The following is a 25416-nucleotide window of genomic DNA, read 5'->3' as shown; positions in this document are numbered from 1 at the left end:
GTTTACACTTCCCTTACTCAGGCAGTCGTTTAAAAATATTTACTTATTGGTTTCAAAAAGTAAGTCCCAAGAGTAACAAAAAGGCTTACCTCCCCCAACTTTAGCAAAGTCAGAAATAAGTAGTATTTTAAGGTTGATATTTTTTGGCTGGAGAAGCAGCTCAGCAGGAAAGCACTTGCCTAGCACACAGGAAGCCCTGGGTTCCAGCCCCTGCACCCAAGGACGGGGGCAGAGGGGGTGTATTTTGCCTGATATTTTTGTTAAATATGAAGAAACTACTAATGACAAAATAAACTGTGAGCACGCTAACCTTCATTTTCACTTTATCACTCTATACGTACCATCTTTTTCAACACAAAGGCTCTTCACCTTTATCCAATTTTTATCTTCTGGGTTTTATTTTGTGGATTGTTTTTTGTTTTTGTTTTGTTTTTTAATCAAGACAGTTCTGCTGCATGATTAAATACAAACTGCAGATTATTATTCCACCACAATATCCTGGCAACCAGCTCATATTCAGTCACACTATCAGGCATTTATAAAAAATAAAAAATAAAAAAAGAACAACTAATTGTATGATCATGTGGTTATTGTAGAAGCCCTTTAGTTCAATCCTAGATGGGCCTCAAGAGGATAATGCTTATTCTGTTGAACTCACTGCCAAATCACAATATGAAAGAGCCAGGATCAAAACAAGACCCAATTATACAAAGAGTGCATTTTATCAATGTCGGGTTTATAAGAAATAGGTATGTGGCCTAGTACTTGTGTAAAATTGTTCAAAAATATTTACATAGATGGAGCTTTAAAGAAAATTATTGAACACTTACTAGCCATAATGATATTCGATGAGAAGAACCTCTTCAAGTAGCATCAGGATGGCAGCTCAGAGATGAAATACTTAAAGCAACCGAGTTCAATTTCATGCTTCCCTAGTATTTAAAACAGATTTCTATACTGTTTGCATCTTTTTTTTTGGGGGGGGGTGCTATTTGTTATTTCTACATTATTTTCTAGAAGAACTTTTAAAATCTTACCTCCTTAGTATTACCAAGTTTTAATTTCTGTTTGCTTAAGAATCATAAAACAAAATCAAATGGAAACCATATGTAGGTACTTTTTCTGACAATCATTGACAGAAAGTTCAGCACAGGGATCTATAAATAAATCAGGTTAGTCCACTCTTCTTTAACCAGGCCCAAGACTCCTGTGGGAGTAGCCTCAGCATCCAATCCTGCTTCACCCAGTAGCTATCCCCTTTCTTTCTAAGTAACTCTGACTTTTCAGTATCTGGGCATATGATAAGATTTATAAAAGAAAAGAGAAGAGGGGAAAAAAACCTCTAATGACAGCAGATGTATAACTCTACATTTTCAATTACTTCAATAAGATATTTTATAAAAACACGTGCTAACTCCTGTCAGGTACTCAAATATATTCAAGACTATTCAAATGTGCTACATTCATGTCAGGTTTTTATAAGCCCAAAACTATTTTATTTTTACTTCCTCTGTTATCAATTTGGCATGAGCTGAGTTCAGTAGATCAAAGACTAAATGCATGAGATGATGCTGTCGGAATCAACACTTGCCAGTGTCATAGATATAAGTTAAAATCAGAAAAAGGTAAGTCCCTGGTCAAGAAGAGCGCAGGCCAAGGCTGTTTCTATAAGTACAAGGAAATAGATTTGAATTGATTTGATATAAATTAAATTCTAACAATAATGTAGGTTTTATTTAAACTTGTCAGATAAAGTGAATTTACTCATTTAACATGGCATAATCACATAGCTGGTCATGTACATCCTCCCAGAAGACAACAGTTTCAAAGTTAAAAGTTTACAAAATATGGTTTACAAAAGTTAAAAGTTACAAAATACGGGTTTGGGTTCCACCTCTGTTAGTGACATGACTAATCACAGACTTCTCTAAGCTTCAATTTCCTTTTGGGTGTGCTAAGTTCAACACAAAAATGGAAGAGGACGTTCATTTCTGCTGACCATCAAGAACCATTCCCCTTTCTTTCTTCCTACGAAAATCCCAGTTACATTTAGGGACTTTTTAATTTTCATCTTTAACACAAAATACTTCAACAGCAAGATCAACTTAATGCCAAATAAATATGTTGGCAAAGTGTTTGCTTATAAAACAAAGGTGCTGCTCTCTATAAATGTGATTTCACATCTCTACCCCATTCAAATTTAATAGTCAGAAATACATAATTTTTTCATGAATTATTTAGGACTTTAATACTATTAACACTTAAATATTTCCTCCAATTTTTCATATTGAGACTCTTAAATCAGTCTCCCTGAACAAGAGATAAAACAAACTATTTTACTGGACAAAGAAATATTTAAGTAACCACCTTAATATACAACAATTTCATCTAAATAAAGTTTTCTATTAAAGGACAAACTTTTGAAATAAAATATAGACAAAGAAGGAGGCAGAGGAGAGGTTCCAAACATCTATCCATAAAATTCCTGGACTAAATATTTATTCGTAAGTAACAATGTATTCATCACCAAAATTATTTTCATTAAAAAGAAAAAAGAGGCAGTGGGCCTGTAATTCTCAGCAACTCAGGGTGCTGAGGCAGGAGAGTTGTAAGTTCAAAGCCAGCCTCAGCTGGCACTAAGCTGAGGAGAGTCAACTAAGTGAGACCCTGTCTCTAAATAAAATACAAAAAAAGGGCTGAGAATGTTGCTCAGTGGTCAAGTGCCCCCGAGTTTAATCCCTGATATCATAAAAAAAAAAAAAGAAGAAGAAGAAGAAAAAAGAGGGCTAGGGTTATAGTTCAGTTGGTAGAGCACTTGCCTAGCACGTGTGAGGCACTGGGTTGGATCCTCAGCACCACATAAAAATCAAATAAAGGTATTGTGTTCATCTAATATAAAAATTTAAAAAAACTTAAAGACTGTTATACAGTTTATATAGTGTAGTCAATTCTCAATTTGTTCCAATGGTGACTATCACACCTCATTAAAAAAGAGATTTTACTCAGGTTTACTTTACATACGTAGGGGGCTTTATATCAATGCAAAAAGATTAGACCATGATGATGCCTGTACTTACCAGTACTTAACCCCCCATCAAACAATTAAACTTTTCCCCAAAGCAATCATCTTTAAATTATAATTTTTTATCAACTACTTAATTTTCATATCATTAGAACATAAGTCCTTTCTTCACATACTATAACACTATAATCTCAACATAAATGTCTCATTTTTTCATTAAAAAAAAGAAAACTAATTACACAGGTCAGTAAGTTACCCATGGTAACACATCAATTTTATTTACTTTTAAAAGCTAGACTTCAGGGCTGGGGTTGTGGCTCAGGACGTGAGGCACTGGGTTCGTCCTGGCACTCAGAACTACATAAATAAAAAACTAAATAAACAAAATAAAGGTATTTTTTTTAAAAAAAAAAGTTAAGACTTCAACTTGTCCTCTCAATTTCAAGCACATTTAGCTTGATAATTCGAATTCAATGGATCTTTTTCTATTCTTCATATGAAAAAATCCTTAAGTCAATATAATCATGCCATAATTTTACAATATGAATCTATTACTGAAGTCTTAATTATATCTTTTAAGAATATAATTATTTAGTAGTGTAATATAAAAGTATGCATGCACTAGAATCATCTAGATAATCATCTTACAATGAAAATTATTACTATGTGAAAGCTTTAGCAAACTTTCCAGAACAAAACACTGGAAAACAGAATTATAATACTGATTAAAGAAGTCAAAAAATATATATTAAGAACTTGGATTAGATTCCAGTTAAAACCAAGATACCTTATAAACTACTTAGAACTATATATATCTTCCCTGCAAGTACTTTGTTTCTCATAAAATACAAATGTATTTTTCTATTATCATCCACAAAAATTATAAAAATGAAAGGTAAAGGAAAATTTATTTTTCAGGTACACTGTATAATCAATCTCAAAAATTCCAATTGTAGAAAGAAATGCTGATTCATTAAATACTTTTACATAACTACAATGCTGCAGAACCATATAATTCATCTTTGTTTCAAAACCACTATTCTATACTTGAAAAGTAAGTTCAAATAATTTTAATTTTTTTTTTTAAATTCAAAGATTAATCAATGAGGTGAAGAGAAAGCCTACATTTTGGGAGCAAATTTTTGCTACACACCAGATAGAGCACCAATCTCCAGGGTATATAAAGAACTCAAAAAACTTAACACCAAAAAAAACAACCCAATCAATAAATGGGCTAAGGAGCTGAACAGATACTTCTCAGAAGAGGATATACAATCAATCAACAAATATATGAAAGAATATTGAACATCTCTAGTAATTAGAGAAATGCAAATCAAAACTACTCTAAGATTTCATTTCATGTCAGTCAGAATGGAAGTTATCAAAAATACAAGCAACAATAAGTGTTGGGGAAAAGGTACACTCATACATTGCTGGTGGCAGTATGGAGATTCCTTAGAAAACTTGGAATGGAACCACCATTTGACCCAGCTATCCTACTCCTCAATCGACACTCAAAGATTAATTCTATAAGGAAAAATTTTCAGAGGTTGACTTTGCCATCTTAATTTGCCTTTGCTAGAACTTCATTGATTTTCTTCCATTTTCCTCTTGACCTTGGCTGTGACTTAAGGAGCAGTATTTATTTGATCATTTAAAAAGCAGATGGTTTCTGGCACAGTGGCTCACGCCTGTAATCCCAAGCAGCTGGGGAGGCTGAGGCAGGAGGATCACAATTTCAAAAAAAAGAAGTAGATGGTTCAAGGAAGTATTCTGTTGATTTAAACAGGCTAAAAAATGAGGCTCTTTTGAGGAAAAGGCTATTTATAAAATCTCAAAGCTTCACCTCAAATCCACTTAATAATTACAAAAGGAAAAAACATACATCGGAGATATCTGGCAGACACCAACTACCTTGACAAAGTGATTAAACTTAGTACCATTAATTCTGGCACAAACTGACATACTGTACCACATGGGAAATATACAACATTATCTACCCTATATATGGCCAAAAATGTTTGACTTTCATCATGAGGAAACTATTGACAATTTCAAAATATCGAAAATTTTACAGGATAACTGAACTTGTCCCTTCCAATGACATTAATATCTTCAAAAAACCAAACAAGGATAAAGAAAGAAAACTTAGGCAAAGTTGTACCTTAAGAGAAACTAAAGAGACAAAACACATAAGTGCATTGTATGAACCTGACTAAACCCTGCCTGGATCAGAGGGAAGAAAAGCTATAATAAGTATTATTGGGACAACCATGGAAATTAAAATATGAACTGAATATTAAATATTCTAATGTGGATGTCCATTCTTATGTGGATGTTGAAGTTCTTCAGTATGACAACAGTTTTATAGTCATGTAGGAAAATATCCCATGTTCTTATAGGATTTACAAGGATAAAGGTTCATAATGTCTGAAAACCACTTTTTAAATGGTTTAATTATCAGGGGGAAAAGGTATATGAATATACATGTGTAAACATTTTTCTAAATCAAGAGAGGAAGGGACTGAGGAAGTTGGGTTCTTCCTTGGAGATTAACACAGGTTACATCAATCCCATCATTTGAGAATATGATCATACTCTACACTGATTATATAGATCATACTCTACACTGATTATATTATACTAACAAACTAGTTCCCCATTCTCTTCTCTCAGCCTTCCTATACCCCTACAAAATGCCTACTTCTTTTTCCAGAGGCTTACAGAGAGTTCAACAGTATAAACCACAATATTAGTGTTTTAAATTGTTGTCTCACACTTGTCACTGTCAGAAAACCCAATCTGTGTTTCCTAATGTTGTTTTTACAATGGCTCATGCCTCCTGGCATAGGCGGCAGCACCCTTTAAAAAGAAAAAAAAAAAAAAAGGCAATAGGCAATATTTCTCTCACTAAATACACAAGGAACTGCCAATTTGCCCCAATGCTTTTTAAGTCAATTCCTAAGACTTCTGATACTGATATTGGATCAAATGTTTTTAAAGATCTAAAGTTGTATTATTGTTACAATATGTATTTGTCCATGTAATAATCAAAAGGGAAAGGGAAACAACATTAAATTTTAAAATTATAGACAGTGCAAATTTAGTGGTAAGTTTTTGGTAAAACATATAAAGAAAATTAGATATTTCCACCTCTTGGGAATTAAAATCCAAAAAAAATAATGCCAAATTTTAACTATTTCAATCTCCTCACATTATTAGATCATCTAAAATTTACTATATATCAACTCTCTCTGCAAAATTGATACTATGCTTAATTAGAATCACATAAAATAAGTCTCATTCACTGATTAAACAAACATCTTGAGCACATACTAGTCTATATCTGTTATTTCTGCAACAAACGCTCTTAATGCTCTACAAAGCAATCTCCAATCCCTGGAAGCCCGTGCTTGTTCTCTCTACTATTGGGGGTTTTAGATTGCATGTCTTTCCCTACCACTAGGCAGTGAAGCAGACAGAAGACTCTGTTGTTAAAACGATTTTGTTAGTATAGGGGGTCAGTTTAGCATACTGTATCAATCTCTAAAATTCAAACTCAAACTATGGGAAAGAATTTAATCAAAAGAAAAGAGCACAGGTGTATATAATTATCAAAGATTATTAATATCAAGGTTATTAATTATTAATATCAAGGTTAGTACCTGATCATATTTTGTAATTTAAATTAATCTGTATTCTAAACTAGTAGGACATTTAAGTTCATATCCTAATTTAGAATAAAATTAATTATTGTAATATTATGTTCTTCCCGTTCATATTCATCTTGTACATTAGGTGTTAATCTTCCTAATTATAGCTTTCCTGATCAGAAATATACAGCAATTCCTCAAAACCCATCAAGTAAGACAAATTCCTCATCCTTACTTCACTGTACTCCATAAACCTTTGTGTGAGCTCCTTCCTGTGACTAGAACAAGCTCCATCTCAACCTAGATAAGTTCTATATATCCTATAAGATTTACCTCTAATGTCACCTTTTCTTACATTCTTATGTTGTTCCTAGCATAGACAAATTTCTATGCTTGTCTTATACCTTTTTTGATTATGAGCTTATCAAGGGTAGGGATCCACTCCAATCCCTAAAATTGAACCCACAGACAGAGGATATGGCCATAAGGATGGAAAAACACACACATCCGGCATGTGCCCTTCTTTGATACCACTATGGGCAGAGGTCAGCAAAGTTGCAACTGAACTCTATAGGGACACAACAATGTCAAATTTTCAAATACTGATCTCTCCATAATGTCATTTAGGTTTTGCCATGGAAGTCCTGATAAAGGTCCTATGAGCAGGGGTTATCTTCACTACTCTGGTATTTTATATTGCTAAATATTAAAATTAGAAAATGTACTTACTTCGACCTAAAAGTACACATTTAAAAATAGTATTTGACAGATACTAGCAAGCACTAAATGTTATACAGAACAGAACCAAATTGTTTAAATATTGCCAAAATGATTTAATTTTGATGTACGGGTTGCCGTCATCCTACTAGCAGCAACAGTAGTCACAATTATAGTTTGACTGCTATGTGTGCTATTTTAAGCACTTTATAAACTTCAGCTTCATAATCCAATTTAGAGTGATGAAACTGAGACAATAAGTTAAATATAATGACAAAAGATACATAACTTTTAAATGATCATGCAGACATTCAAACCCAAGCAATCCACAGCCCAAGCTCTAAACCACTATGCCACAAACAATTCCAAGACGAGAGCCCACAAGTGTTTTTCCAAGTGACAGGGACAAACTATACATGTATTATTGTTTTCTCTTACACTATTTTCATAGCTATTTCAAGCATTTTTTAAAAGTATAATATTATAAAATCCTTTATCATTTATGGGAATGTTTTATAACATTTAAATGCAAGATGGTGGCTTTGGTATTATATTTTACTGTGGCATTTCTAAGTAGTAAGCTCTTTTGGGACCACCATAAAGACAAAGGGAAATGCCAATAACATAACTAAAAAATAATGTTAAGGAACAGTGAAATGTCCCTATTAAAAAAAAAAAAAAGAAGAAGACGATGCAAGTAATAGTACAGCTGTATTTAATGTTGAAGTCTAATAACAGGATTCTGCCAAAATTTATTCTAACCAAAATGAAATGACTTTTAAATATATTACAGAATGAAACAGATTCCTATGTATCCATTTACATGACTAATAGTCTTTTTGTATCCTTCATTTTTCATGTTTCCTCTATGTGTCATAGTTCCCATCACTTGAAATAAAGTTGTCTTTATGTCATTTTTCTAACAAAGTTTCAAACATTTCTTACTATTAGGTTGAACCACATAATACTACCCTTTTCAACCTCTACTATATGGAAAAGTAGACACTTCATATGAGTACATCTAATAACTTTCTTAAAATTCAACATTTATTAAAGGGAAGAGGCATATCCAACAAAGTTACAATTGTTCTATCACTATAATACTTTGCTGGTAGCACACAAAGGATAAACAATTTACATAGTCCTAAACTCAAAAGAAAAAAAATCATTCCCATGGGAAAATGTTCACAACCTATTTGTTAGAGAAGACTGAGATACAAAACAGCATGATACCAATTTCGTTTATACATAAAAACATTAACTACTAAAACTCTGCGTTAGCCTCCAGGATTTTCATTTCTTTGTTTGCTTCATTTTGTGGTTCTGTTTTCCTAACTTTCTAGTTAAATATATAGTACTTCTGTAATTTTAAAAAATAATTTCAAAAATCAGTCAATTTTTGCTTAATTTTTTGTCAAAAAAAACTTAAAACATTAATGAACCTATTCAATCTAAAACTACTATAAGAAATGTAAATAGCATACACCTTTGTGTTATCTCAGTACCAAAGCCCATAAAAAAATAACAACCTGATTTTCTGTTCTAACAGTGCAATTTTTTTTTGTTGCTATGAATGAGTAACTTAATACTTCAATTAAGTAAATCAAACAATTCGGTTTGGTTTCCTCATCATTACAAAACAATTTGTACTGCTAACACAAAAATGTTTAATCATGAGGGGATCAATATGGAACAGCAAAATGAAAGAAGACGAGGCAGAACACATTATGAGAAATAAGAAATCAATTTAAAACAAAAAAGGGGGGGAGGGTAAAAGAAAAGTTCTGTTCCTTTACATGTTACAAAAACATTTAACAGAAAATATATATATGTTTTGATATTGAAGAGAACAAACAAATGCTATGAGTATCTCAAACTATCTTAATTTTAAAATTCTGATCAACAGAATTTGGGTGTTCTAACAATATTATCTAAATTAACTACTAACTACATGAAATGGACTTAATGATGATCATAAATTCTGAGATTTTGCTGATTAACCAGCTAAGTAAGCAATCTCACCCAGAATGAACTTTTGTATTTATAAAGCAAATACCCTAAAAAATATCAGAAGATTTGAGTTTAATAAATAAGGTAAACAACTCAATTAGTCCACTGTGGTTTACTGCCCCCTAGCTGTTGTGGCAGCAGATATCGGAGATTAAAAATGGCTGCCAAGAAAAGTTGGAAAAGTGTCAAGGAGTTTTGGCAAATTTTTGAACCTTTTGAACAGACTCACAAATATGCACTAAAGTTAGTTTTACTACTTCCTTTAAAAAAATAATGTTAACTAACAAAACATTTCAAACACTACCTGAAACTTTTCAACCACTAATTAACAAAACATAAAGTAGTTAGGCAAAATGCCTCTTACCAGAAACTCAAACTAATAAAATTTCCTCTGGTTATAATTTGATGGTAAATATGAAGAGCAGCTTAGAACAATAAAACTCTTATATGTTCAGTTTCTGGATATCAGATTATTAGATGCAATTTGATGTGAAAATTAGTTAACACCAAAGCCAATCTTCTTGAAATCACTGAATTACATAAAATTCAGTAACAAAGCAAGGGAAATTTTGCTAAGATCTTTTACAGTAATCAAACCAGATCCTTTATTGTAATCTTTTTTTTTTCAAAATTCTGTCCAATATCATAATTTTGCCCAATAAGGCTTACACTTAAGTTCCTGTGTTACTTTTCAAATTTTCCACCAAAGAGTTCAGCTGGCAATGAATCATAAGAGCCAAAGTCTAAGAAAAAGCAATTCTGTTCATTTTACTATCATGCTAATTATTCAAAATTTCCTATTATTTAAGAACAGTGGATTCTTAGCCTTGTTTCCACCCCAACACACCCAGGGGACACTTACTTTTCTTTAACAATAGTCGTTTTACAAGATTCTAATTCTCAGAGTGATTGGGAAAGAACATGAGAACTTGGGTAAAATATGGGTTAGGAAGAAGAAGGGTGAGAGTGAGGATTATAGACAAACCCATTATTAAACACTTGGAATCTTTCTTAATCAGTCTTAACCTTTTCAGAATTTACCATTGTTCAAAAAACTGATGCAAATAATTTTTAAGAAAAAAACATAATCCTTACCCTGCAGTTCATGATGTATTACACCCACAAGGTTGGGTTCATCTCCCCACCAGAATATCCATAATTCTTTGCAATCTGGTTTGACATCACGACGCCATACACACAACAGGTTGGCTTGCAGGCAACGGATGAAACTTAACAAGATTGGATCATCTTGGGCTGGGGCTGAAATTATGGGTCCACAGTCCCCATGCCCTCCAAAATTGTACCTACGCCATTTGATTCCTGTGAGTTCAGCCTGCAAAAAAGACAAGAAAATTTCAATCATTTTGATGTTTCTTTTTACTTATAGACCACTAAAAACAAGCTCCCACAGAGAAAAGCAAATTTGCTAAGATAAATATTTACACTCAACTTCACATCATTATTTCTCCCAAGGAGAACTAGGATTTTGTAGTAAATATTTAGGCAAATAAAAAAATGGTTCAACAACAAATAAAGATTATCAGCTTGTTAAAAAAATGAGTAGAAATCTTGATAGAAATTACTTCCTTTGCCCCCTCTAAAATCAAGAAAGGATATCAGATTAGGGATGCTCAGCCAATGAAGTCCATTCAAATATTCCAAAATCTGAAAAACTGCAAAATCTGAAACACACTGGTCCCAAGCATTTCAGATAAGGAATACTCTACCTATAAAAGTAAAATAATTTATTTCATAGTTTCCTCAATTTCTTCTCATTCAGAAGCTACAGTTTAAATCCTTTTTAATCAGGGAAGCGTTAGCATGCAACAGCACAATGCTTCATCGTGAACACCAAAAGGCTATTTAAGAAGAAGATGCTAACAAAACTGATTCAGTTATCAGCAATTTATCTGTGCTACTTAGCAGGCAGCACACAGAAAAGCTCTGATTCTATAACAATTCCCTAACTAGTTTGGTCTTCTGTTTTTCAAACACATTTTAAAACATGGGAACTCAAAACAAGCAGAGAATAGAAACCGTAACTCTGTTCCATCATATGCATTACATTTTAAGATTTCCGAAAGCTTAAAGAATTAAACTTTAAAAAAAAAAAAAGAGGTGAACTCCTTACTTAGGTAACAATAAACAATATACTCAAAACTGAGAATAAAACTAATTCATAATGTAATTCTGTTTCCAACAATCCATGTGACCCTTACATCCAATCTTTCTTCATTTCTTCCCCTACAAAATCAATCACTTTTTTGTCAACAAATTGTTTTTAAAAAAACAAGTACCAATGAGCAGAAAAAGTCATATCTTCTATCAACATGACTTAAAGAAATTTAAAGTGCCACAACCGTCAATAACTATAATGATTATATTTAAGAAAAAAAAAAACATTTTTCTTTAATCCAAATTTAAAGAGTTTCACTTCAAAAGAATGGTCACAAAAATAATATCCAAACTAACATTGTCTGAAATTCAGTAACATATACTTTACTCTGAGACACACAAATCTAATCTAATCCCACTCATTGTAAAAGTTGGTATTGGCATCATTTAGGCTTTCACTGTACACTACTTGGTTTCCTCTGAGAATAAAAGTACTACATAACAAAAAAAATTCTAGGACACATGCCTATAATCCCAGGGACTCAGGAGCTGTGCAGGAGAATCATGAGTTCAAGGCAGCCTCAGCACTTAGGCCCTAAGCAAGTCAGCAAGATCCTGTCTCTAAATAAAACATTTAAAAAGGAGGCTGAGTGTAATGTAGCTCAATGGTTAAGGGCCCCGGGTTCAATCTCCAGTAACAAAAAAAGTTCTAGGCCTGGGGGTGTAGCTCAGTGATAACAGTGCTTTCTAGCATATTTGGAAGGCTTGGGTTCAATCCCTAATAGCACACAAAAAAAATTTTTTTACAATATACATCATAACTGTATCAGAAATATTTATTAACATCTTACTTTACAGTCTAATTGTCTTTCTGCATATATAAAGTTAAAACCATATTGAATGGTTTTATGTCCTTTTTTGTCACTTATAAGTGTTTTCATATATTTCTAATTATTCTTCAAAATTAATTTTAATGTTGCATAATATTCTCTTCACTGCTGGGAGAAAATTTAAGTTAACTATCCCATAATAACTGGATGATCTGTTTTTCCCCACTATTATTAGTATTAGAATTCATGAACATCCTTGTTTTCCTGATTTATTTCCTTAGAAGATACTACTGCATGATTTAGAACAATTAACAGAAAAATAAGAATACTACCAAGATTCATGATGAGCACTACCAAACTGTTTTCCACTGATAGGCCCCACAAAACAAATAATCTCCCAAATTGTATGTTATTTAAAATACTTGCCAACTTTATAGAAGGGTATCCCTGAACTAATCTATAGTCCTTGTTCTGCTTGAAGAAAACCATTATCACATATTTGATCAGATATATAATTTAAGGCCAGACCTCATGGGTTTGAATTTCAGCTCTTCTCTTACTTGCCCTAAGCAGCACGAACCAAGCAAGTTATTTAACCTTGGCCCTTCTGTCATCTAAGCTGTACTTACTCAGAGGATTGTTGATTAAATGAGTTAGTATATAGTTGGTCCTCCATATCTGTTAGTGCCACATCCCCACAGTTGACCAACTGCAAATCGAAAATACTGGGGGAAAATGTGTCTATACTCAACATGTACAGACATTTTTTCTTGTCATTATTCCCCAAACAATATAGTATCACAACTATTTAAACTGCATTAGGCATTAGTAGTGTAGAGATGACTTACACAGGAGTATATGAATATATATGTGTAAATCCTACATTTATATAAAAGACTTGAGCATCTGAAGATTTCGGTGTCTGCAGAAAGGTCCTATAACCAATGTTTTAGATACCCAGTGAAGACTGTATACCTAAAGTCCTTTGGGGGGGGGGGGCGGCCTAGGGTTGCGGCTCAGCGGTAGAGCGCTTGCCTAGCATGTGCAAGGCGCTGGGTTCGATCCTCAGCACCACAAAAAAAAGTAAGTAAAATAAAGGTATGTGTCCAAAAACAACTAGAAAAATATTTTTTAAAAAAAAGCCCTTTGGGCGGTGTCTGACGCATGGCAAGAACATACATGATATTATCATCAAATAGTAATAATACTATTTCTTTGACTTATCTGTTCATATCTGTCCATTTTTAATCATACAAGTTCCTTTGTTTCTTCAAATAAAAGCAATGTCTGTAGTTTTAATAAGAAAGTTTAACATCAATTTCTAAATAAATGTCAAAGAAAGCCAAATAAAAAGAATAAAAAGTGGTACCTGAAACCAGAAAAGCTAGAGAAGATTATCACTTAAACTAAGGACCAGTAGTCTGTGCCTAAGCATCTTAGGCAGAGAGAGAAGGAAGAGGGAGCAAATACCAACAATAAATATGAATAACAACTAATGACATTGACTATACTTAAAAGTTTAGAAAATTAAGACATACCAGATACTTAAACATGAAATGAGTAGGTCTCCAAACAAAATTTATGCACAGCAATTTACTCACAAGAACACTTTCACCTGTAACATTAGGTACAGTTCAGCAGACAAAATATTTGGCTTTGATTCAGAATGGTTTCCTAATCCTGGCACTTCCCCTAACTTCCTATCAATGCTTCTATGCTCTCAGTGGCAAAGGGAAGCTGCTGCCTGCCACCTTCTCTGTGTTCTTTACAAATCTGTTCTAGCAAGTGATAGATTATAAATTCAAATGACATAACAGCAAGGCTACACACTTAATAACTTCATAACCAATTCAGTCAAAAGAAATAAAAAATGCCCAATTATTTTAAAATAATTTAGCTCCTTTACTTTAAAGCTAAAATTAAATATCATTATACTAGTCTTCATTGGAAAATTTAACAATGATATACCAATCAAGGCTAACGGAGATAACTAAGTATAAAATGGATGTTTAAAGACTTAGCTTTAAATTTTGAAATACTATTTGATAAGAAAAACAACTTAATGTTACTAAAATCATTTGTCCAAGAAAAAAATCCCATCATGGATGCATATTCAATTACATTAAAATATCTTCATATACCATAATCATAATTAAAAATCAATTACACTTCACGTTCTCTTATCCCAATTCCTGACAAATGTATCTCTTCAAGACTAAAATGTATTTAATGATTTCAAAATTTTTAAGCAAAACTTTAAAATATTTCTAGATTCAAATTATCCCAGGACTGAGGATGTAGCATAAAAGCACTTGACTGGTGTGTGAGAGGCCCTGGGCTTGATCCCCAGCACGCCAAATTATCCCAAAAACAAGATTACTTATGTCAACTAAAGATGAATAATCCATAATTATATATAAGTTTAAAATCACATGTTTTTTTCAGCTGGGCATGGTCATGCACACCTGTAATCCCAGCGGCTCAGGAAGCTGAGGCAGGAAGATCTTTAGTTCAAAGCCAGCCTCAGCAGCTTAGCGAGGCCCTAAGCAGTTTAGCAAGACCCTGTCTCTAAATAAAACATACAAAGGGCTGGGGATGTAGCTCAGAGAAAAGTGCCATTGCGTTTAATCGCCGGTACCAAAAAGAAATTTTTTTATTCACATGGTTTTGCCAGGTGTGATAGTACACACCTCTAATCCCAGCAACTCAGGAGGCTGAGGCAGGAGAATCCCAAGTTTGAGGCCAGCCTCAGTAACTTTGTGAGACCCTCTCTCAAAAACAAGAAGGGCTTGGGAGATAGCTCAGTGGTAGAGTAGCCCTGGGTTCAATCTCTAGCACTGAAAGGGGGGGGACACTTGAAAAATAGAGAATCAACAAATGAAACAAAAAGACACAAGGAACAGAAGTAGCATACATGTATGCATAATATTGACCTCCACCATGGTTTAAAGACCTACAAATACCAAGCACCATACTAGGGTCTGCATATTTAATTTCTAATGCCAGGCACCATACTAGGGTCTTCATATGTAATTTCTCATAACCAGACATAGTTCTCATTACCAAGTAGCTGAAGAAATTAGACTCAAAAAGATTAAGTAACTCTTCCACTGCCATAAAGGTAGAAAATGGAAGATCCCCAGAATAACTGGATTTCAGCCACAACTGAATTTAAAGCATAAATTCTTTCCAGTCTGTCATGCTGCTTTTTAAGACAAATGGCAAGAATTACACAGGATTATAAAATACAAAAAAAAAAAAAACTATCATCAACTCAATTTAGCAATGACTTGAGCTCATGTACATAGTTTCTACTTTAAGAATGTTTTTATGACTCTTTCTTTAGTCTTCCTGGGGTATTAAGAAAATCAGTATGAGTGCCCATACAACATCCCATGAAAAGACTTTTTTATTTCATTCATGTAATTATATACCTTCTTTTACATACTGTCACTATAAAAGAATACCTACACAAATTAATTCTTAGAAGATATGTATACAAACCAAGAAATAACTATTCTAACAGCAAGAGAAGATGAAGGTAAATCTACTCAGCAATGGCTGAAATCTGTTATACTGGAAGTCAAGTTTCTAGGAAAATTGAACTGAATGGACAGAGACTGATGGCATAAACAAAAGACCACTAGTCAATTCAGAATGGTTCCAGTTAAACAGATAATAACAGAATAAGGATAAGTGTGCTTCCTAACAACAAATGCAGTTTAAAGAAATTTTATATTGATTCTTAGTGTCCTATTCTTTAGATACAAATAAGCTGATAAATCCTCCCAATGGATATGGGAGGATAATGATAAATTCCAAAGGAGGATTTATTTATCACTTATTTGTAGTGACTTATCAAAGCCAGATCTCTCATGACCAACAATGTATACTTAAAATATGGCTCCCCAGATTTAAAACTGTAGTCAATGGTCATGGAATAGAGTAAAACTAACAGACATGCTGTTAAGAAGGAACCCAAGATGCAACATCATGAAAAGAATATTGAATGGAGATCAGGAGATATAGGTTCAAGGCTGGTTTTTCAACAATTTACCTATATGATATTAGGAAACCTACACCATCACAGAGCATCTCAGCTTCAGGAGCTGTAAAGTAATAGGGTTGACCTAGATACTATAAATGAGTTCAAGTCTCCTGGCCCAAGCTAATTACAAACACTCACAAAATAAACTTATAAATGAGATAGAACCCTTTAGATGTCTTAGAATGACCAGTTGCAAGAGCTGCCAGAAGATATTCAAAATTTCAAGAAATTGAAAAATTCCTCGAACTACAGAACAATTATACCCAACATCAATTCTGGACAGGATTCTAGGATGGTATGTAGAAAAGACACCTGTGATCACTTGGGGCTAACAGGAATGCTTTAAGAAATGCCAAGTCAGACCAACCTCACTTCCGTTTATGATAGGGTTGCTACTTTTCAAGAACAGGGAAATACAATAAACATAATAGGACACCTTTCAACTTGAATCATGGGAAGGAAAAAAGTGTTACATATAACTGAAAGCTTGTGTTAAAACACTAACTAATCAACTCCAGGTAAAGATGACAGATTAAACACACACATCTGCTTTTGCTTTCTCTTAAATCCCTCTAAAACATCAGTGAAGAAGTTTTGTTTCTTTGTTTTGTTGCTCCTTTAGTTATAAAAACCATAATGATGGGTAGAACAGGAGAGAGGATAGGATCAAAATTTTCAAAGCTAAGAAGCAGACAGACGCTCAAAAGCTAAAGAGGCTTATAATCCCTAAGACAACTGAATCCTAGACATGGAGAAAGTAGAAATCTTTCAACCCAATTGACACAGAATCCCCTCAGCCTCAGGAATTTTTGATACAAGTACCTTTGTAGTAGGGGTCAAAGGCAGAAAGGAGATAAAATAAGGAAAACTGATTGAAAACCTGTTTAGCAAGCACTGAAATGTTAAGATACTTTCCCAATGCACAAAGCTGAGTTACTGCCTAATCTGCACCTCAGTAAATAATGGGGAAGGGTATTCTCTGTAGACAATAAAACAGAGGTTATGTGAACTACGGAAAAACAGGGAAACTCAAAGCAGATAACCACAGTGAAAACAGAATTAGGTGCACTCCTACAGAAAGAAGGCCAAGAACCACCATTTCACCACCACTGTTGTCTAAGCACCAAAAAAGTTAGTAGCCAGTAACCCGCTATAAATGAGTCTGGAAAATCTTACCAGTTAAAGAAAGACCAAGATACCAACATCAGAGGGTCTCCAAAAAAAGAGCTCCCACAGATCAGGGAAGTGCACAGTAAATAAGCATCACTCACGTAAAACTCCCCAAACATTATTTTAGTCCACCATTCCTAAACATGAACAATCAAGAACACTAAACAGTTAAGGAAAACCACTGAGCAATTATAGAGACAAAACAAACAGAAAATGACTTAGAGGAAATAGACAACATAGAAAACTTTTAAAGGGGCTGGGGATGTGGCTCAAGCAGTAGCGCACTTGCCTGGCATGCGTGCGGCCCGGGTTCGATCCTCAGCATCACATACAAACAAAGATGTTGTGCCTACTGAAAACTAAAAAATAAATATTAAAAAATTCTCTCTCTCTCTCTCTCTCTCTCTCACACTCTTTAAAAAAAAAAAGAAAGAAAACTTTTAAAAAACCTACCAAGAGATAAAATCATTCAACCATCAAAAAAAAAAAAAAAAAACAGGACACTGTGCCAGAGAAGTTGAGAATTTAGAGAAGACCCTCAGAAATTTTTAATGACACCAGAAATAATGAAACTCGGTAAAATGTGCAGAAGATAGTTTAGAAAACCTCCCAGAAACTAAAGCAAATAAAAATTAAGATTGGGGGATGAGGATGAATATTAAAGAATCAACCCAGGAAGTTTCTGGGAGTGTAGTTTAATAGTAGCATGTGCAAGGCCCTGGATTTGACCACCAGCATGTCCAAAAATTAAAAAAAAAAAAAAGAAGAAGAAGAAGAACTCTCAGAAACAGAAAATGATGATGATATGACCAATAAAATAATTAATAAAAATTGCCCAGAAAAAAAAAAAGTGAATTTCTAAACTGAAAGGGCTCTCTGGTATCAAAAACAATTGAAACTCTAAAAGGAATATCATTATAAACTATTAGCATACTTGCAGACAAAAAGATTATCCTGGCTTCATTTATCCAGGTCACATATAAATAACCAGGAACCAAAAGGACTTCTAATTTTTCAACAGAAATATCAGAAGCAAGTAGGCAAAGGGGCAATAACTCCAAAATTCTAAAGATTTATTTCCAAATGAGATACTTTTACTGGCTTAAACTATCAACTATAGAAGAATAAATAAACTTTAATCATGTAATTTTTCTCAAATCCAACAATAAACCCCTTTTCAGGTGGATACTGGATGTGTACCCACAAAAAAGGAGGGTATAAATCAAATAAGAAATTTTGAGATTTGGGAAACGAAGCCAACATGGGAGGGAACAAAAGAAATTTCTAACAATGAATGATGATTTGAAGTTGTCAAGTATGCATCAATCTAGATTATAACATCTCAACTGGCTCCAGGAAAGACTCCTTAGGAAGATGGAACTGATAAACACCTGGAATACACAGGAGAGCCCCAAAAGGGTTTCAGACAGGAACAAAGGTTTGGGGAAGAGTTGGTTAAAACAGATAGAAAAGTAACCTTTTTTAAAAAAATATTACTATAACCTTCAAGTTATACAGAAAAGGAAAAGCAGAGTTTAGTAGATGTCTCAGCCATACATTAACATGATGAAATTCATGCTAACCCTGAGTACTGAGTGACCCAAAATTACTCTACAACTATTTTTGTAAAATAGAGAGATGGAAAAGGTACATTTTGCTTTGTGGGAGGCAGAAAGAATAAATCCTCAGCTTCAATAGTGGAAGATCTAGAATTAAAAACCTAAAAGTAACTACTAGCTTAGTATTAGAAACATTTAAGTAAGAACCAAGATAACAAAAGAGAGTGGCACTGTTTGCCTATGAAAAAGGTAAAATGATATTCTTATAAGCCTTGTAGAGTTATTTGATTCTTTAGCTATGTAAAAGTTAACTCTGCTAGAACAAAAAAAAAAAATTAAATTCAAACAAAACTAATCAAAATATGGTAACAAATTGTATTTAATGCAAAGTTACTAATATTGAGAATTCACATACTTTGTGTTACAAACTTATTCTAGACAAATTGCTAAACTTAAGAACAATTTAATGTCCCATAAATTGTGTTGCAAAACCCAAAAGGTTATTTATCCTGTGTTAAAATAACCTGATGTTGTCTTTTGTCTTGTTGTTGATGTTGTCTTATTAAAACTCCAGCTGGGAAAAAAAAAAAAATAAAGTAAAATAAAATTCAAATTTCACCTCTCAAAAAACAGAAGTAAAAAATAAAAAAACTTCAGCTGGGCAGATTCCAGCTGCGTGCTCCCTCCTATAGCTCTGCTGCTGGCCAGGAATGCTCTCTGAAGAGAAACTATTAACAAGACTTTGAGCCTCCCATCTGATTGGTTATTTCCATGTCATGAGACATGTAATATGATATCCCTCCATACAATGATACTGGATATAAAAGATGCTCCTAACATACATATTTGTTGATTTATAGTAAGTGTTTTCTTCAAGTGTAATTTTTCTTTTTACCCCTCAGTTTACCAACATTAGTTCAAAATATAAAGATAAAAAATAGAGATTTGGTTTATAAGTAAAAAGATACCAGAGATGTTATTTGACAGTAAGTTTAGGGCAATTAATATGAAGTAGCTACCTTAAAAAGTTGCCATCTTAAGTTACATTAGTAAAAAGTACCTATTATGCAATAGATCTAACTTATTAGTTAAGTCACTAGTCTCACTAATACTCTAGGCTCCTAGCTCCATACTGTGAGAGGAATCAAAACAAGATGATACAAATTAACAGATGAAAGGCTAGGTTAGCACGGAAATCTAAACATTACATGGGGCTAGAACCTATCTGGCCTCAAATTCAATCCCGTCAAACATATTAATAGGGCAGCAAAAATAAAACAGAATATAAAAGGATTTAAAAAAAAAAAAGTTCAATGAACTTAACAAGAAGTTTAAAAGATCCTAAGTTATTAAGTTTTTTATTATATGAAAGACTGATTTGTAGATGATTATATTTGCTCAGCAGAGTCCCAAGTGGTAGCAACAGAACCAAATGGAAAAACTGATTAAAACAACAGTGACACCCCCCACCTCAAGGGAAAAAAAATCCCTGAGAGTTTATCATGGATGGATATGGAGGTTAAGGAGAGGCAGCTCAATACTAGATAAGCATACTTACCACAAGATAGCTTTAAACATAAATAAAGAGCTAGTTGGACATGATTTGCCTGAAATAATTACACTCTGGTTTTGCTGACATCTCAAGTAGGACAACTTACACAGACAAATGTGACATTTAAAATATAAATAAGAAGCACCAAGGCTGGGGTTGTAGCTCAGCCTAGTTCATGTGAGGCACTGTGTTCAATCCTCAGCACCACATATAAATAAATGAAGTAAAGATATTGTGTCCATATACAACTAAAAGAAAACAAACAAAAAAAGCACCAGAATTGTCCAACCACCATAAACAAAAAACTGAACCAAAAATTATGAAATTACTATTTTTGGGCATTGGACAACCATCGGTACAGAACCAGGATCCCTAAGAGAAAGAAAACAAATGAGGTGGCTCTAACAAACTCTGAGGCAACTGGAATTTGTGGAGAGTAGATCACCAGAAATAAGGTACCTGGGAAGAAAATAGCCCCAAAGGTCTGATAGGGGTTCTTTTTGAGACTTTTCCTAAATACCATTTGGTTCTGTACATTAAAACAGTAAAATTCAACAAGGCCAGGCAAAGAATTACTAGAAAGTTATCATTCCAAGAGCTGGGATATAGTCAAATCCTAAACATCTGGCGGGGGTGGGGTAGGAGGTGCTAAATACCTTGGACACCAAAGAGACTTTAGATGGGTCATGCCTCATAGGTAGGAAACCAGCCCTAGCATAAAGACTATACTAACTCACCCAAATATTGAAGCCTCAAAAAAATGTGATAATAAGTTGATCTAATTAACTGCCAGTAACCAAATTATACTCTCTAAAGGAAAGAAGCAAAATCCAGAGTTGCAATACGTAACATTCACAATTGTCCAACAACTGAATACTAGACATTCAAAGAAATTTTTTTTAATAATGGGACCCATCACTAGTAGGAAAATCAGTGAATAGAAAGAGCCCAAAATGAGAGCAATAACAGAATTAACAATCACTTTAAAACTATTCTAAATATGTTCAAGAACTTACAGGAAAAACCAAACATAACCCAGTTAGACGTGAAGAATATAAAAAAAAGGTCTAGGATTTAAATATGCAAAATCTGAAATGAATGGGTTTAAAAATAGATGAGGCACAGAAGAGGAGGAAGACAAAGAAAAGTAGGAGGGAGAGGAGAGGAAGAGGAGGAGGGAGAGAAGAAAGGAAGGAGGCAGGGAGGGAGAGAGGAAGAGAAATAAAAGGTGTCAGGAGACTAGAAAACATACAACATAACTATCTAAGCTAAAGAACATGAAATCTGTAAAAACTGAAAATTAATAAGCAAAGCCAAGGTTAACTTTATTCTTAATTTCTTATAGTTATAGATGAACTGCATGCCTTTATTTTATTTTATTGATTTTTTTTTAATGTGGTGCTAAGGATTGAACCCAGTACCTCACACATGCTATGCAAGTGCTCTGCCACTGAGCTACAGCCCCAATCCCCAAAGTAATTTTTGTAGTGAGACTAATATAAGGTAATCTCTAAGTAACGGTCAATCTATCTCCAAATTCATGAAAACAATAAATCTCTGATCCAAGATCAACGAACCCCATGGGCATAAACAAAGAAAACTACATCAAAATACATCAAAATAAATAAAGTCTTAAAAGTGGTCATATAAAAAATCCCCCTTGTTGCACAAGGGGAAACAAAAATTAAAATTAACTACAGACTTCTAATCAGAAAAAATGCAAAGCAGTGCTGGTGAGGTAGTTCAGTAGTACAGCGCTTGTCCAAGAAGCCTAAAGCCCTGGGCTCAGTCCCCAGCATCACCAAAATAAGAATTAAAAATTTTTCAAAAGTGGGGGGAGGGGCCTGGGGTTGTAGCTCAGTGGTAGAGCACTTGTGCCTATCACACATTAAAAACAAAGAAATTTTCAAGCCAAAACAACATTCTAAAAAAAAAAGAGGATCTCTAAATCTAGAATTCTACATTAAGAAAAAGATTCTTCAAAATGAGGACAAAACACAGACTTATTTTTAGATGAACAGAAGCCAATATACCTGCACTAAAATAAATGTAACTGAAATAACTTTTTTTTGTGTTCTTCAGGTGCAAGGAAAATTATACAGATTCAAATGTGGAGCTACACAGAAGAATAACAAGACTGAAATAGTTAAATATGGATAGATGGAAAATATTTTTGTCATTTTTAAATCTCGTTAAAGCTATAATAATAATGCATTGTGGATCATATACTAGATACAGAAGAAAAATGTATGATGACAAAAGCACCAAGACTACAAAGGGAAAATGGAAGTATATTATTCTAAGGTTTTTGCATTATAACTAAAGGAGTAGGGGGTTAAGCCATGATAAATTAAAGATGCATATTACAAATCCTGGACCAGTCCTTAAAAGCAATGCAAAGAGATGTAACTACCAAGAGGGCAGGAGAGATAAAACATAAAATAGTATCTTAAAAAAAAAAAAAAAAAAAAAGGAAAAGAAAGGGAAAAAAAACACCTTGGCCCTGCTGATAATCCCAGCTACTGGGGAAGCATAGGCAAGCAAAGGCACAGAAAGATCTTGAGTTCAAGCCCATCAGGAACAACAGAATCTCCAAAAAAATATTCAGGTTGGGGATGTAGCTCAGTGGTAGAATGCATGCATCCAAAGCCCTAGTTTCAATTCCAAGCACCACCGCACCCACCCCACCAACCCCCCCAAAAAAAAAAAGAACAACAACAACAAGAAAAATCAATCAAAAAGGAAGTAGGAAAGGGGGGGGTGGGGGGATCAAGAATAGATAGGACACATAGGGAGAAAAAAAACAAGATAGTGGATAGTGGACTTAAACCTAACCATTTTGCTACAATTATATTAAATATAAATAGCCTAACTATTGCAATTAAAAGGCAAAGTACTCAGAACAAAGAAAAACAAAAAGGCCCAACTATGATTTCAATAATACATACACTCAGGATACACACTTAAATACACTTTACATAACACTTAGGTTAAAAGTAAAAATGATTTTAAAAAGTACATCATGAAAATACTATAAAAAGCTGAAGTACCTAGATTAACATCAAAGTTGACTCCAAGAGGACCATTAATAGGAATAAAGGGGGAAATTTTGTAATGATAAAAATGTCAATTCTTCAAGATGAGACAAAAGATTTCAAATGGGTAGGCACCTCATAACAGAGTTTCAAAATATATGACCTCGAAACTAATGTATCTAAAAGGAAAAACAGACAAACCCAGAATTATAATTGGAGATTTCAACAGGCCTCCTCTCAGCAGTAGAACAAGTAGACAGAAAATCAATAAGGATACAGAAAACCAAGAACAACTCTGTCAACCAATAAAGCCAAACTGACATTTTTTTTTATTTATATAAATACACAACCAGTGAAACTCCACATCTTGTAAAACTGCAAAAAAGGATCCTAATTAGAATTAGTTATACTCCATGTATGTATATCTCAAAATATACTGTCATGTATGTCTAAAAAGAACAAATAAATTTTTTTAAAAAAATATATCAACAAGAACATATGCTTTTTTCAAATACGGAACATTCACTAAGAAAAATCATATGCTAAACCATAAAACAAACAAATATATTTTTAAGAACTGAAATTTCTGAACAAAATTAAGTTAGAAATTAACAAAAAAAATCTGGAACTTCTCTACTCTCTTAATATGGAATTAAACAATATTTCCAATAAAACAGGGGGCAACAAACAAATCACAAAGGAAATTACAAAATATTTTTGAGTTTACCATTAACAAAAATACAACATACCGAAATATGTAGAATAAAATTAAAACAGTATTCAAAGAGAATCTATAGGGGCTGGGGTTGTGGCTCAGCAGTAGAGCATGTGCCTAGCACCTGAGAGGCACTGGGTTAGATCCTCAGCACCACATAAAAATAAATAAATAAAATAAAGATATTGTGTCCAACTACAACTAAAAAATATATTTTAAAAAAAATAGAAAGAGAACCTGTAGACTTATTAAGATTAGAAAGTTATAAAATCATTGATATAGGCTTCTACCATCAGAAGTTATAATTAGAGCTGCGGTTGTGGCTCAGTGGTAGAGCGCTTGCCTCAAATATGTGAGGCACTGGATTTGACTCTCAGCACTGCAAATAAACAAAAAATAAAAGCTCATCAACAACTAAAATGAATGAATAAAATCTAAAAATCAAAAAAAAGTTATGAGTATATTAAGCCAAAAGTAGAATATAGAAAAGAGAATAAATGAAATATAAACAGACTACCAACAGAGAGAACAATAAAATAAAAATGTTCTTGGGCTGGGGTTGTGGCTCAGTCGTAGAGTGCTTGCCTAGCATGCGTGAGACACTGGGTTCAATCCCCGGCATCACATAAAAATAAACAAATAAAATAAAGGTATTGGTCTATCTAACTAAAACAATATTAAATATTTTTTAAAATGTTCTTTAAAAAGATCAATAAAATTGACAAATTCTCACTAATCAAGAGAGAAAAAAGCCACGCACAGTAGACCACACCTGTAATCCCAGCAGGAGAGTGAAGCAGGAGGATTGCAAGTTCAAAGCCAGCCTCAGCAATTTAGGGATGCCCTAGCAATTTAGGGAGGCCCTTTTTCAAAATAAAAAGGGCTGGGGATATGGTTCAGTGATTATGTGTCCCTGGGTTCACCTCAGTACCACACACACACACACACACACAGAAACACAAACTAGCAATGTCAGGAATAAAAAAGGAG

At 33.5% G+C, this 25416-nt stretch overlaps 1 protein-coding gene across 1 annotated transcript in view; it reads right to left on the bottom strand.

Annotated features, from left to right (window-relative positions):
- The window catches only part of LOC125611249 (mediator of RNA polymerase II transcription subunit 13-like), a 216700-nt gene extending 205286 nt beyond the window's left edge, over nucleotides 1-11414 (bottom strand). Inside the window, exon 1 of the mRNA XM_048785659.1 lies at nucleotides 10498-11414. Coding sequence (XP_048641616.1) covers nucleotides 10498-10765 — 268 coding nt within the window. The 5' untranslated portion in view covers nucleotides 10766-11414. The remainder of the gene's footprint in view (nucleotides 1-10497) is intronic.
- Nucleotides 11415-25416: the final 14002 nt, after the last annotated feature.

Source organism: Marmota marmota, unplaced genomic scaffold (assembly GCF_001458135.2).
Source record: "Marmota marmota marmota unplaced genomic scaffold, marMar, whole genome shotgun sequence".
In the NCBI taxonomy this organism is placed as follows: Eukaryota; Metazoa; Chordata; class Mammalia; order Rodentia; family Sciuridae; genus Marmota; species Marmota marmota.
This window is presented reverse-complemented; position numbering and strand designations above follow the sequence as displayed.